Source organism: Astyanax mexicanus, chromosome 25 (genome assembly GCF_023375975.1).
Source record: "Astyanax mexicanus isolate ESR-SI-001 chromosome 25, AstMex3_surface, whole genome shotgun sequence".
NCBI classification, from domain to species: Eukaryota; Metazoa; Chordata; class Actinopteri; order Characiformes; family Acestrorhamphidae; genus Astyanax; species Astyanax mexicanus.
The window spans coordinates 14,156,253-14,171,982 of NC_064432.1; the positions used below are offsets into that span (position 1 = coordinate 14,156,253).

The 15,730-nt window shown below is 39.5% G+C and overlaps 1 protein-coding gene across 1 annotated transcript in view; it reads right to left on the reverse strand.

Annotated features, from left to right (window-relative positions):
* Window positions 1-2,862: 2,862 nt before the first annotated feature.
* Window positions 2,863-15,730, reverse strand: part of LOC111191659 (SLX4 interacting protein) — an 87,861-nt gene continuing 74,993 nt past the window's right edge. The window contains exons 7-9 of the mRNA XM_022667199.2: window positions 8,626-8,735; window positions 8,346-8,514; window positions 2,863-4,981 (exon numbers count right to left, since the gene is read on the reverse strand). Of these exons, the coding sequence (XP_022522920.2) occupies window positions 4,466-4,981; window positions 8,346-8,514; window positions 8,626-8,735 (795 nt within the window). The 3' untranslated portion in view covers window positions 2,863-4,465. The remainder of the gene's footprint in view (window positions 4,982-8,345; window positions 8,515-8,625; window positions 8,736-15,730) is intronic.

The window sequence follows — 15,730 nt, forward strand, 5'->3', positions numbered from 1 at the left end:
GTAGCCCGCAAGGACCTTATGAGTAGCCCGCAGGCCTGGTCTAAAAATAGCATTTTTGTTGCTATTCTTTTTTTTTTTAAATCACAGTTGCATTGATGTAATTTTAGATTATATTACATTAATATTAGCTTAGAGATAGCCTATAGTTTATATATTATTATACAATATAATGTAATATAATATGTAATATTATATTAAAATATAATATAAAATGTAAACACTTGCAGAGATTTATAATAATAGTGTTGCCTATTGATATCTGTGTCTTCACATAGATGAATGTCATTAATTATTAATAATAACATATAATTAAAGGTAAATTGAGAAAATTTGTAATTTCACGAGTGTGTATCAAACTGGTAGCCCTTCGCATTAATTGGTACCCAAGAAGTAGCTCTCAGGTTCAAAAAGGTTGGTGACCCCTGCTTTAGATGCACCAGATTGTAAGGTACATTAAGCGATACTAGTTAGGATGCCTACATCGAAGTGAGCAAGGGTGTCGCTATGTTTCCCTTCTATTGGGAAGCATCTAAATAAACAAAACTGTAATTCTAAAAAAAAAAAATTATAATAACATTTTCTTTTAAAGTTAAACGAGTGCTGGATGATAATCTACTCCGATTTCTCCCTTGAAAACTGTTTATTTGGGTGATTAAAGTACTTCCGTTTATTTACAGGAAGCTTAGATTTCCAGTATTTTTTCTCCAGCGCTAAGGCTGGGTGCAGCAGCATTAGCATTAGCTGCTAACCACAGCACTAGCAGGAACGTAAATGCCACTCGATAGTGATACACTGAGGAAACCTGAGTCTTCCGGTAATTCAGTGCGCTAGGGGTCGACAATTAAGTTTGGACATGGACCAGGTATTTTCCAAGCCATTACGTGGCCGGCCACAAAAAAAAGAAAAAAAAAAACTCTATTTTGTAAAATGAAGTGTAATGAAGTGTAATGGGATGGAGTGCTACAGACTAGTAGCTCTCCAGCCCAGAGGGTTGTTGAACCCAATTGCAGAACAGATGGATAGATGGATTGATGGATGGATGGATGGACACACAGCTCCTCACCTGGGATGCAACCCGTGTCATCAGGGTCGTGGTACAATACACTACCACTGCCTCAAATAGTGAATTGGGACACGGCCGGCGAAGAAAAAAACGCCTTTATAAGGAGATAGAGAGCCCAAGAATGGGTGGAAAAACAGTCCGATTTACTCGCCTCTGAACAGTAAAAGAGCTAGCGATTACCACTGTTAGCGGCTAATGCTAATGCTGCTGCACCCAGCCTTAGTGCTGCAGAACTTAACTAAAAAAAAGAATTCATACAAAAGGAGCACCGGATTATAAAACACACTATTTAGAGATGAATGTCTGTGTGTGTTGAGTTATTTTCAGAAGACTGTAAATCTATCTATTGTTATACACGCTGTAAATTGACTACTCTAAGTTATATCTCCTTTTCTCTCCTGTAGTGTTGCTTGATGAAAAGATCTAATAAAATATTCGTATGAATAAGTGTGTTGGATGCTGTGTGAGCGTGATAACGATGATGGATGTAGAGAAGACACCTCCCAGCCCAGCGTTCACCACGCGCACTTCTGCCGCTGCTTTATTTCCCTCCTGTGAGACGCTTCTTCACTTCGGCTGTAATAAAGAGTAACAGCAGATCTGCAGATGATGAACGGCGGGAGACGACGGCTGACGAGGAAAGTGAAAAACACTGATCACTTAAGGCGTGCGAGAGCTGTGTGTGCGAGAGTTAGGAAATCAATCATGCGCTCGGCTAAAGCTGGAAGATCTGATGCTTAAGACGAGTGGAGCCAGAGATTTGGGTGGTAGCCATGGTGTTCTGGAGGCTCCTACATGTCTGTAGTTCAGATCTCCAGCAGGAAACTCAGTCTGAACGCAGGACGCGTGTTTCTGTTTAGAGCGCTGTTGGGTTTATTGGGTCGGCTCTTTTTTTAAGCGCCGTGTTCTCGTACGACGGAGCATCACGACGAAGAGTTCTCCAGAAATCTGAGCTCAGATCTCAGTAATCTCTCACAATCGGGATCAACAGCTCTCTGTGTTTGGCGTTCCTGTGGTTTTGTGTGTTCGTCTGCATTTCTAAGCATTTTTAAACATTTGTAAACATTAGTTTCACATACAGTGGCGTCCAAAAGTATTTACGTATACCATTACAGGATTTTGTCACATTACAACCAGAGATTTTAAATGATAGACCAACACAAAGTAGCACATAATTTTAAGAATCAATTCCCTTCAGAAGTCTCTAAATGAGTTAATAGAGGTCATCCAGCTGTGTGTAATTTAGTCTCAGTATAAATACAGCTGTTCTGTAAAACACTAGTGAACAAACAGCATCATGAAGACCATAGAAAATCACCAGACAACTGTTTCTACAAACCAAACACTGTGAAACATGGTGGTGGCAGCATCATGCTGTGGGGATGCTTTTCTTCAGCAGGGACAGATTTAGGAAGATGGATGGAGATAAATAAATACAGGACAATCCTGGAAGAAGAAAAGCTGTTGGAGGCTGTAAAAGACTTGAGACCTTCCAGGAAGACGATGACCCTAAACATACAGCTAAACAGAGCTCCAGTGGAATGATTTAGGTCAGAGAATATTCATGAGTTAGAATGATCCAGTTAAAGTCCTAAAGACCTAAATCCCATTGATCTTCTGTAGAGAGACATAAAAACTGCTGTTCACAGACGCTCTCCATCCAACCTGACTGATCTTCAGCTGCTTTATAAAGAAGAATGGAGTAAAAAATGAAATCTCTAGATGATCAAAGCTGAGATCCAAAAAAATCCCAAAACACCTTCAGGTGTAACTGCAGAGAAAGGAGGACCTACTAAGTATTGATATGGTATTCATTTATTTATTCATACTAAGTATTCATTACACTTCTCAATTATCTGAATCATACAGCAGTTTGTCCACATGTTTTGTGTGAATATAAAAGGGTTGGCTTTAAAAGTAGACCTATGAGTGCTGCCAGCATTGCTGCAGAGGTTGAAGAATTGGGAGGTCAGTTCGGTACAGTGCTCAGATCATACACCAGACACTGCATCAACTCTGCAAGTCTGCATGGAACCGTCTGAAAAGAAGGCCTCTTCTGAAGCTGATGCACAAGAAAGCCTGTAAACAGTTTACTGAAGACCAAGCAGTTCAAGAGCATGGATTACTGGAATCATGTCCTGTGACAACTGCCTCGCAGAAAAAGCTGAAGCGTAAGGTGCCAAGCATCTCCAGACCTAAAAAATTATTGAGCATAATAAGTGGGGCATCCTCAAACAGTAGTTGGAGAAAAGCAAGGTCTCAGAAAAGCTCTAGTGAAATCCATAAGCAAGAGGGTTAAGGCAGTGCTGGAAAATATTAATAATAACAGAGGAAATGTCTGTGTGTTGAGTTATTTTGAGGGAACAGTATATTTACACTGTTATACTGTAGCTGTACATTGACTACTTTACACTCCTTTAATTTCCCCAAACATAATCAGAGCTCCTTATAATCTGGTGTTCCTTATGTATAAATTCTACTAGTCAGATATTAAAAAGCAGTAAAGCCACTCCACTGAAGTACAAAGTTATACAGGAGTTTCAGTAAAGTTTCTCCAGCACCGAGACTGGAGGAGCATTAGCATTAGCTGCTAACCACAGCTAAGAACTAGCTCTTTCACCGCTCAGAGGTGAGTATATCAGACTGTAGTCTGTGTGTTTACCGTGTTAAGACAAGATCCGTGGGACAAACTGCTAGCTGATATCACCCTGGCTAACCAGATCACTCAGAGTCCCTGTCAGGTGGCATTAGCTGCTAATGCTAATGCTCCAGCTTTAGTGGAAATCTGAAAATCTAGGTGCTTAACTCACCTAAATAAACAGCAGAGACAGGTTTCAGGAGAGAAATCTGTGTAGATTAACATCCAGGGAAACATAGCGAACCCCCTGTTCCTTACTTGTGTCGCATAATGCACCTTATAATATATAATCCAGTGTGCTTTATAGTGTGAAACATATGGTACTATTGAATAGATATATTGTAAAAGGGACTGTATCTGTATGATCAAAAAAATAATACAAAAACAACCAATACATAGATATTGTTTAAAAATGTGTTTTAATTTTAAAATTAAGTTTTTTTATGTAAGATGATTAAACACGTTGAAGATTCTAAAGAATTACAAGCCCACTGCTTCTACTTCTTCTTCTTCTTATTTTTATTAAATACTATTGAAATGTGCTGAGTCCTTGGCGTAGGTGATTGGTTGATTGGGCGATGAGTTGTGCGTAGAGAAACGTGTATCCCGGTGGTGTCAGGGATCCTCTGCTGCTTTCACCCCGTAAATCGCCGCTTGCGGCTATATTTCTTCTTATTATTATTATTAATATCTTATGCTACAGAAGAGTCCTCTGCGTACGTGATTGGTTGACTGGTTGAGTGTGTCGAGTAATGTGGTCTCTCTCAGGGTTTTTTGACTCTGCGTAATCGGGAGACTCTGGGAGCGCTGGGTTTCTTGTCTGCAGCGGTTCTGGGTCCGGTAGAGGATCCGGAGGATTCGGACTCGGCGGAGAGGACTCTCAGACTATGGGTGATGTGTTTGGTTGAGATGCTGCTGCCAAGGGGGAGGGGCTGGGGCTGTTTTCCATGAGTAAGCAGCTCCTCTTCCAGAACCCCTTCAGAACCAGAACCAGCTCCAGCACTGGCACCGGGGCGACTGGACCTGGGGCCCAGCTCGGAGCTCCGCGAGCTAGGTCTGCCCGAGCCGCCGCCAGGCTCCCGGAGACACACCCGCTTGGCCTGTTGGTGGGCGGGGCCAGGGCTGCTCGGGAGGCGTCTCCTCCGCCGAGTCGTCTTGGGATTCGGGGGGACGTTTGGTTCGTGTTCAGGAGCGTGATGTTCTCCAGAACTCTGAACTGAACCTTCCCCAACCTGAAAGTCCTGTTCGATCTTCTCTGTATCACTATCATCAGCTTTTACCTGGAAACAAACAAACAAACAAACAAACAAACAATCACACATTCCCTGTATCATCATGCTCAGTTCTTACAACTTTCAAATAAAAAAAAACAAAAAAACAATTCAATCAATCAATCAATTAACTTTTATTTTCACCCAGTAATACACATTGACGCTAACCCTCATTTACAATGCAGCCGAGCATTAAACTTAAAAGGACTGAAAAATTTAATTTAAATCAAGTTTTAGTCAGGGGAGCTAAAATAAGGAACTTCATAAACAAAACAAAAAAAAATTTAATGGTAAAAGAATTAAAAAACAAGCAAACAATATAACATTTAATTAAGAGAAAATATAATAATTCAAAATAAAAGGATAAGTGCACTAGCTAAAATGTAAAAGCAATAAAATATATATAAAGAGGTAAATAATTAAAATAATGAAATATAAACACAAATAAAGAAATAGAGGACTAAAAATTAAGTAGCTAAAACATAGAAAATAGAATAAATAAAAGGGCAAAATAAATGAAATAAAAAGGTAAATGGCCAAAGGGTAAAACAGGGAATTAAATAAATAAAAGGATGACATGAAATAAATAAAATGGTAAAAGGTAAAAACAGAAAGGTAAATAAGTAAAAGGACAAAACAAATCAAATACATAAAGAGGTAAAGGGACAAAAAGTAAAACAGGGAATAAAATAAATAAAAAAAAGAAATGAAATGAATAAAAGGGTAAAAGGTAAAAACAGACAAGTAAATAAGTAAAAGGAAAAAATAAATCAAATATATACAGTGCCCTCCATAATTATTGGCACCCCTGGTTAAGATGTGTTCTTTAGCTTCTCATAAATTGAGTTTTGTTCAAAATAATATAGGACCACGATGGGAAAAAAAAGTAAAGTCCAACCTTTAACTCAAGTAAATTTTAAGGGGGAAATAAAATCCCTGACTAAGAAATAATTATTCTTCATAAAATCACCTGTTCCACAATTATTGGCACCCCTAACAATTCTTAGGAAATAAATTTAATAAAAGTATTTCTGTCACTTCTACAGTAGTTTACGAAGTTGATCAGAGTATGTAGGAACATTTAATTAGTAATTCACAACTTCCTGTTTCCCTGGGGTATAAATATGACGTGACACAGAGGCCATTTATCTTCAACATGGGAAAGACAAAGGAACATACCATTCAAGTGAGGCAGATGTGTGTTGACCTTCACAAGTCAGGCAATGGCTACAAGAAAATCGCTACTCGCCTACACCTGTCCATATCTACTGTCAGAGGAATTATTAAGAAGTTTAAAACAACTGGAACAGTGGTAAACAAGCCTGGACGAGGACGCAAGTTTATTTTGCCACCACGCACAGTGAGGAGGATGATAAGAGAAATAAAAAGTTCTCCAAAGCTCACTGTTACAGAATTGCAACAAATGGTAGCTTCTTGGGGTCACAAAGTCTCCAAAACAACCATCAGGCGCTATCTACATGCCAACAAGCTGTTTGGGAGGCATGCACGGAAGAAACCATTTCTCACTCACAATCATAAACGCAAACGTTTGGAGTTTGCTAAGCGGTACTATGACTTCAACTGGGACCGTGTGCTTTGGTCAGATGAAACAAAGATAGAGCTTTTTGGCAACAAATGCTCTAAGTGGGTCTGGCGTACCACAAGAGCTGAGTATGCAGAAAAGCACCTCATGCCCACTGTGAAATACGGCGGGGGATCAGTGATGCTGTGGGCCTGTTTCTCTTCTAAAGGCCCTGGGAACCTTGTTAGGGTGCATGGCATCATGAATGCTCTAAAATACCAGGACATTTTAAAACAAAATCTGGTGGCTTCTGCCCGAAAGCTGAAGATGGGTCATCACTGGGTCTTTCAGCAAGATAATGACCCTAAACATGTGGCCAAATCTACACAGAAATGGTTCACCGCACACAGAATCAAGCTCCTCCCATGGCCATCTCAGTCCCCAGACCTCAACCCCATTGAAAACCTGTGGGGTGAGCTGAAGAGGAGAGTGCAGAGGAGAGGACCCAGGTCGTTGGATGATTTAGAGAGAATGTGCAAAGAGGAATGGTCAAAGATCCCTCTTTCTGTATTCTCCCATCTTGTGAAACATTACAGGAGAAGATTAGGTGCTGTTTTGTTGGCAAAAGGGGGTTGTACAAAGTATTAACATCAGGGGTGCTAATAATTGTGGCACACATGATTTGATGTTAAATAATTATTTCTTAATGTGGGATTTTTTTCCTACTGAATAAATTCACTTGAGTTAAAGGTTGTATTTTACTCTTTTTTTCCATCGTGGTCCTATATTATTTTGAACAAAACTCAATTTATGAGAAGCTAAAGAACACATCTTAACCAGGGGTGCCAATAATTATGGAGGGCACTGTATAAAAAGGTTAATCTGCTACAGGCTGTGTAAAGGTGATTTTAGGAGAAATTTAAAGTTTAAAATGAGATTAATGTAGTGGATTGCAGCTCACTGCTGTTCTGTAGCTTAAAAAAAGGTTTTTCCCAGTTCAGTAAAAACTGTAGGAACCTGACAGGTGATCCAATCAGTGGAGCAGGTCTGATCATTACTGGTGTTTATAGAAACTGTGGATGAGATATAAGATACATATGGCAGGAGAGCGAGTTATAAATGAATGTATAGTTTAAAATTAGCCAGTGTGTTTCCCGTCAAGCTTCTGGCAGATAAGCATGAACTATGAGTTTATTTGCATAAAAGTACCTACTGTAAACTGGTAAGAATAGAGCTGGTGAGATCTTTATCTTTATGTGAGAGTGATTGTGTGTAAAGACTCCATGAGCATGTTTTGTATAAATTGTGTAAAATGTACCCAGAAATTCAGAGCTAAGGAACCCTGGGGTGGATTTTTACTTTCTGGACCTGGACTACCCATCTCTACTCTGTGTGTAACTATGGGTTTAAATAGGATCTCCGATGGATTTGGTGTTTTACTGAGACTCTAAGACTAGGTGACTGCACTTAGCAGGGTATTATTACACATGTTGTAAAGCAACATATAACATTGCAAAGACTGTTATTAGTGTAAAAATGTCTTTATTTTAAAACGTTTCTAACTGTTGTTCGTCTTACTGGCTTGTAGTGCTGTTAGAATGTTGCATGAATATTCATGAGCAAGAGCCGAAATCCTATCGTTTTCCCCGCCCCCTTCCGCTCCTCCACCGGATTAAAGCAGTGTTATACTGGATCACCAGAGCACTTCTTTTTTAACAAAAACAACCTGCTCACATGACATTTATTCATACTAGAGACACAACTAGACATTTTTAAATGAAAGTAAAAAATGATGGAATGAAACCTTTAAGGCATGAATTAATGATTTTTATTTGTAATTGGTGCTCTCACCTTGTCTGCCTCATGACCCCTCTGCACATCCTCATCTTCCTCTTCCAGTGCCCCTACCTCCTCCACTCCGTCAGCTGCTGTCTGTGTTACTGCAGCCCCCTGTTTCTGGTTCTGGTTGTGGGTTTCGTGTTCTGGTTCTGTTGGAGGATGGGCGTCGACCTGCCTGGCTCTGTTAGAAACCACACGTCTGTGTTTAGTTGAGATGTTCCGGCATCGCTGAGGTAAATCTTACCGTGGCCCGGTGCCAGACCGGATACGGTTACATCAGAACCATACTCACCGTATCTTCTGCAGGGCGGCCATCTTTGTTATTGTGGAGATGTTTAACGGGTGCAGGGTTTCTCTGGAGCTGGAAAAATACCCCGACCTGCTCGGTCCACTCTGCTCCGTCTTAATATAAACAGTGATAAAAAAAAATGAAGAAAATATTATTACTGGCTTCCTATAGAAATGCTGAGCTCACTGAAAAATCCCCATTACTTACTACAGCACCTGAAACTCAATCCCCACGACTTAACATCCAACCACGGTTCCACAACCAGAGGACTGAGCAGTGCTTTTCTAATCAGGCATTTACCTCAGTAGTGCTATTCTAATCATATACAGTGGCTTGCAATAGTATTCATACTCCTTGAATTTTTCCACACAAACTTAAATGTATTTTATTGAGATTTTAAGTGATAGAAAACTACAAAGTAGCACATAAATGTGAAGTGGAGCAAAAATGATTCATGGTTTTCAAAATTTTAACTAAATAAAAATCTGAAAAGTGTGACGTTCAAAAGTATTCAGCCCCCTACATCAATACTTAGTAGATCCACCTTTCACTGCGAGTTTTGAGGTTTGTCTATACCAGCTTTGATCATCTAGATACTGAGATTTTTCCTCCGTTCTTCTTTATAAAGCAGCTGAAGATCAGTCAGGTTGGATGGAGAGCGTCTGTGAACAGCAGTTTTCGTGTCTCTCTACAGAAGATCAATGGGATTTAGGTCTTTAGGACTTTAACTGGATCATTCTAACACATGAATATTCTCTGATCTAAATCATTCCACTGTAGCTCTGTTTAGCTGTATGTTTAGGGTCATCGTCTTGCTGGAAGGTCTCAAGTCTTTTACAGCCTCCAACAGATTTTCTTCTTCCAGGATTGTTCTGTATTTATTTATCTCCATCCATCTTCCATCCATCAACTCTGACCAGCTTCCTAAATCTGTCCCTGCTGAAGAAAAGCATCCCCACAGCACGATGCTGCCACCACCATGTTTCACAGTGCAGTGGGGATCAGGGTGTGTTCAGGGTGATGAGCAATGTTTCTTTTCCTCCCCATATAGCGCTTTATATTTAGGCCAGAAAGTTCAACATTGGTCTCATTTGACCACAGAAACTTGTTCCACATGTTTGCTGCAACTGCAAACAGCAATTTGTTTGTTTCTTTTAATAGTGGTTATCTTCTTTCCGCTTTCTTCTTTATAACCTGAGCTGTGGATCTCTGCAGCTCCTCCAGAGTTACCACGGGTCTCTTAGCTGCTTCTCTTTAACCCTGCTTTAAACTTCTTCTCCACAACTTTATCTCTGACCTGTCTGTTGAGATTCTTGGTCTTCATGATTCTGTCTGTTTACTATTGTTCACTAACAAACCACTGAGGACTTTACAGAAGAGCTGTATTTATACCGAGACTAAATTACATACAGCTGGACTTTATGAACTAATTAAGTGACTAATGAAAGCGATTGACTGTACTGGATTTTATTTAGGGGGTTCAGAGCTGAATACTTTTGCATGTCACACTTATTTTTTTTACTATCACTTAGAGTCATTATAATTTAATATTTACCGCAGTGCAATTCTAATTATGAATTTGCTTCAGTAGTGCTATTTTAATCATACATTTACCTCTTTAAATAAATCAGTTCAGCAGCTCATCTTATCTAAAGTGTGGTGCTGTATTGTTTATATAAAACCCACAGATCAGATGTGATCAGTATCACTATCACTCAATAATTAAAAGTGGTGGATCAGTCGTGTAAAAGTTATGTTTTATTAAAGCTGCACGTCTGTTTAAACACAGTGAGGGTAAGAAGAAGAGAGTGGGCGGGGCCAAACTCAGACTGTCCTGAACAGAATTCATTGTGCTGATACATGGTGTCGTCATGAGAACAGGACACGGGGACGGCAGTGTTTATACTTGGTCTCTTGGGCACTGCCATCAAAACACAAGGGGAAGCCTCTGATTGGCCGCAAACTCTTATTAGATCACACTGATTTCCTCCCCGTCTCTCGGCCTGCAGAGTCACGTTCACCGGGACGGGATACGCTCGCACACGAACGTGAAAAACACCACTGATTTATTCTCACCGCACTGCACTAATACACTTACACTGTTCACACTCAGTCACACGCGCAGATACTACAGGATGAGTCACGTTTTCTATCATAACACTGAAGAGAATCACAGAGAATCACAGTCCCCAGAGTTCACAGTGCTGACGTCCTGCACCCTTCACATCATCATACAGGACTGTGAGAAAGCATCGGGTGATCAGATGTTTTATGAAGAAAAAAAAACCTAAATGCTTGATTTTTGATCAATTCATCTCATAGTTGATTAGATAAGCCTTTCATAAACGTTTTTTTTTTTCTTCAGTTTTTGGCTTCATATTTTATCTGAAATGATGCATTAATACTGTGGTGTTTTATTAGGCTTTTATGTTTTTCTGACTGTCCTGCAAATTACACACTGCAGGATTCAGCACGATGGAGTTAAAAACAATAATGGTGTTGAAGGATGACGAGGTTGAGTGTGACAAGAGTTGACTGTGATGGGGTTCAGTGTTATGAGAGTTGAGTGTGACGGGGGTTGAATGTAACCATGTTGAATGTCATGGGATAAGTGTAAAGGGGTTTAGTGTGACACAGTAGTGAGTGACAGGGTTGAATGTTATGTGGTTGAGTGTTATGGGGTTGAGTGTGCCAGGGTTAAGTGTTATGGGGTTGAGTGTTATGGGGTTGAGTGTTATGGGGTTGAGTGTAACGGGATTAAATGTAACTTGTTGAGTGTGACGGGGTTGAGCGTGACGGGGTTGAGTGTTATGGGGTTGAGGGTGACAGGGTTGAGTGTGATGGGATTGAGTGTAACGGGATTAAATGTAATTTGTTGAGTGTGACGGGGTTGAGCGTGATGGGGTTGAGTGTAATGGGGTTGAATGTGATGGGGTTGAGTGTAACAGCATTAAATGTAATTGGTTGAGTGTGACAGGGTTGAGTGAGCCACTGCTGAATGTAACCATGTTGAATGTGATGGGTTGAAAGGATTGGGTGTGATGGGGTTGAGTGAGACAAGGTTGAGTGTGATAGGGTTAAGTGTGACAGGGCTAAGTATTGAGTGTGAAGGGGTTGAGAGTGACAGCTTTGAGTGTGATGGGGTTGAGTGTAACGGGATTAAATGTAATTTGTTGAGTGTGACGGGGTTGAGCGTGATAGGGTTGAATGTTATGTGGTTGAATGTTATGTGGTTGAGTGTGCCAGGGTTGAGTGTTATGGGGTTGAGTGTTATGGGGTTGAGTGTAACGGGATTAAATGTAACTTGTTGAGTGTGACGGGGTTGAGCGTGACGGGGTTGAGTGTTATGGGGTTGAGTGTTATGGGGTTGAGGGTGACAGGGTTGAGGGTGATGGGATTGAGTGTACCAGAGTTGAATGTGACAGGGTTAAGTGTGACAGGGCTAAGTATTGAGTGTGACGGGGTTGAGAGTGACAGCTTTGAGTGTGATGGGGTTGAGTGTAACGGGATTAAATGTAATTTGTTGAGTGTGACGGGGTTGAGCGTGATGGGGTTGAGTGTAATGGGGTTGAATGTGATGGGGTTGAGTGTAACAGCATTAAATGTAATTGGTTGAGTGTGACAGGGTTGAGTGAGCCACTGCTGAATGTAACCATGTTGAATGTGATGGGTTGAAAGGATTGGGTGTGATGGGGTTGAGTGAGACAAGGTTGAGTGTGATAGGGTTAAGTGTGACAGGGCTAAGTATTGAGTGTGAAGGGGTTGAGAGTGACAGCTTTGAGTGTGATGGGGTTGAGTGTAACGGGATTAAATGTAATTTGTTGAGTGTGACGGGGTTGAGCGTGATAGGGTTGAGTGTAATGGGGTTGAATGTGATGGGGTTGAGTGTAACAGGATTAAATGTAACTTATTTGAGTATGACGGGGTTGAGTGAGCCACTGCTGAATGTAACCATGTTGAATGTGACGGGTTGAAAGGATTGGGTGTGATGGGGTTGAGTAAGACAAGGCTGAGTGTGATAGGGTTAAGTGTGATGGCGTTAAATGTGACATTACACAATGTAACCATGTTGAATGTAACAGAATTGAATGTAACAGGGTTGATTGTGATGGGGATGAATTTAACAGGGTTGAGTGTGTGACAGGGTTCAGTGTGTGATGGGGTTGAGTGTGTGACGGGGTTGAGTGTGTGACGGGGTTGAGTGTGTGACGGGGTTGAGTGTGTGACAGGTTTGAGTGTGACAGGTTTGAGTGTGAAAGGGTTGAGTGTGTGATGGGGTTGAGTGTGACAGGGTTGAGTGTGACAGGGTTGAGTGTGACAGGGTTGAGTGTGTGATGGGGTTGAGTGTGTGACAGGGTTGAGTGTGTGACGGGGTTGAGTGTCTGACAGGATTGAGTGTGTGACAGGGTTGAGTGTGTGATGGGGTTGAGTGTGACAGGGTTGAGTGTGTGACGGGATTGAGTGTGTGAGGGGGTTGAGTGTGTGACAGGTTTGAGTGTGACAGGGTTGAGTGTGTGATGGGGTTGAGTGTGTGACGGGGTTGAGTGTGTGACGGGGTTGAGTGTGTGACGGGGTTGAGTGTGACAGGGTTGAGTGTGTGACGGGGTTAAGTGTGTGACAGGTTTGAGTGTGACAGGGTTGAGTGTGTGACGGGGTTGAGTGTGTGACAGGGTTGAGTGTGACAGGGTTGAGTGTGTGACGGGGTTAAGTGTGTGACAGGTTTGAGTGTGACAGGGTTGAGTGTGACAGGGTTGAGTGTGTGATGGGGTTGAATGTGACTGGGTTGAGTGTAACAGGGTTGCATTTTTTTTAATACTAGCCAAAATTCCATATTTGGCAGACAGTTGGTGTTTAGCACATTATAAAGTTGTAATTTTTGCAGCATTATTGTTTGTTTCTACACTTTATTGAAATGTTGAGCTTAAAAATCTCAATCTAATAATAAAAACATGGAATTCATGTAAAAAGTGACAGGCTTTAGCAGTTATTTGCAGTATTTTATATGGGGTATATAATGGTATAATGGTGTGACGGGTTTTAATAAACAGTGCCCTGAACTGTAAACAGGGAGTCATTTCTGTAACAGCCTGAAAATAGGTTATTGTTATTATGGGCTGGATTTGTGATGTTGATTAATGACTGGAACCTTATTATCTACCAGTTTTACTGTTTTTTTTTCCACAGACAGAAACCCAGGCTTTGAAGTGCTCTCTCTCTCATTTTACCTGTACTGAAGAACAAGAGAGAGAGAGAGACAGAGAGAGAGAAAGATACAGAGAGAGAGAGAGAGAGAGAGATACAGAGAGAGAGAGAGAAAGAGAGAGGATGGACAGAATAGGAGGAGAGCGGCTTATTGAATCTCTATAACGTGCTCCATCAACAGAGCTAATGACGACCAATCAGCAGCCTGATCCCTGAGTGAGCAGGAACAGAGCGGGGGCTTGTGCAAGTGATCTCTACAGGTAACGGATCATTGAGCAGCATTTAACCCAAACAACAACTAGAGCCCCGCCCCCTCCCCACCCCCGACCAATTATATTCCAGAACGGATCACATCTCAAACCCCGAACTCCGGCTAAACACCAGCCGTTTATTAGCAGGGTTAGTTAACCGTTAGATTAACCTGGTTGGATAAGTCCAGTTTACGCCATTGGTGATGCAGCATTAGCAATATTTGGTTTAGCATGATCACTAGCATTGCTAATGCACTGATAATCCTGGAACCCCCAGCATCAATCATTCAACCTTTATTTTGATTCATAAAATACTTTCAGGGCAACCCTCTTATTTTCAATGTAGCTGAGCATTTACATAAGCAGAGATTGATATGACAAATAAAATAATAACTACATTTAATCATTTTTAAATAACAGTGAATAAAAAATATCAATCAATCAAGCTTTGTTTAAACTCGGAGTACATTGAGGGTGGCCCTCATTTACAATGTAGCCCAGCAATTTCATAGAGAAGGGATTGACAAAAAAAAGTAAAAAAAAAAAAACTATTAAAAAACAGCATTTTAATAAGATATATAAAATTATTATTTCAAAAAATAATAATTAAAAATATATTATTAGGAAATAAAACAAAGAAGGTAAAAATATGAACTTAACAGTAGGAGTCATACAATCATAGATAAAAAAATCAAAGGTAATAGAACTAATAAAAATGCAACTACAGATGAATAAATAAAACTAAACACATAAGAGAGTAAAATATAAGTAAGCAATAACTTAAAAACAAGAAAAGAAAAAAGAAAGAAACAAAAAAGAAATATGAAAAAAAAAACAGCTAAAACAAACCAAGATTTAAAAATTAAAAAAGTTAACCTAAAAAAAAAAACAACAACTACAAACATACCAAAGATCATAAAAACTAAAATCAGCCAAAACAGTGGCAGGCTGTCTGAAGGTGGCTAGAGACTAGGAGTTTAAAATGATTGAGTGACACCAGCGAGCTGAGCTTTAGAGTTTCCTGTACTGATAAAAATAGATAAAAATAAGAATAGAATTAGAATAAAAAATAATAATAGTTATAAAAAAAAATTGGTTTAATTGATAGGAAAAGAAGATAAGATTAATACAACAAAAAAAAAACTGTTAAAATTAAGCTAAATCTAATTTTACAGAATAAAATAAAAAAATACAAATAAATGAATGAACTAAAATAAATAAATAAATAAATAAATAAATAAATAAATAAATAAAAGTAATAATAATAATAATAACAATAAAAAGGTTAAACATAAATAGTATGAAATTATTAAAATAAATAAATAAATAAATAAATAAATAAGGAAAGAATTAAAAAGAAAATAAACTAAGAGAAAAACAAAAAACTAAAATAAGAAACAAAAGTTAAATATAAATAAAAATAACAGATACTAAGAGAAGAACTAAATGAGAAATAAAAGTTAAGAATAAATAAAATTAAGTAAAACAAGTACTAAGTGAGGAACTAAAATAAGAAATAAAAGTTAAGAATAAATAAGAATTAGTAAAACAGGTACGAAGAGAAAAACTAAAATAAGAAATGCTAACACCGCCGCAGTAACAAGTAACAAGTGCGCCTGGTAGCTAGCAGGCTAAGGCTCCAGAAGCAGAGCAAA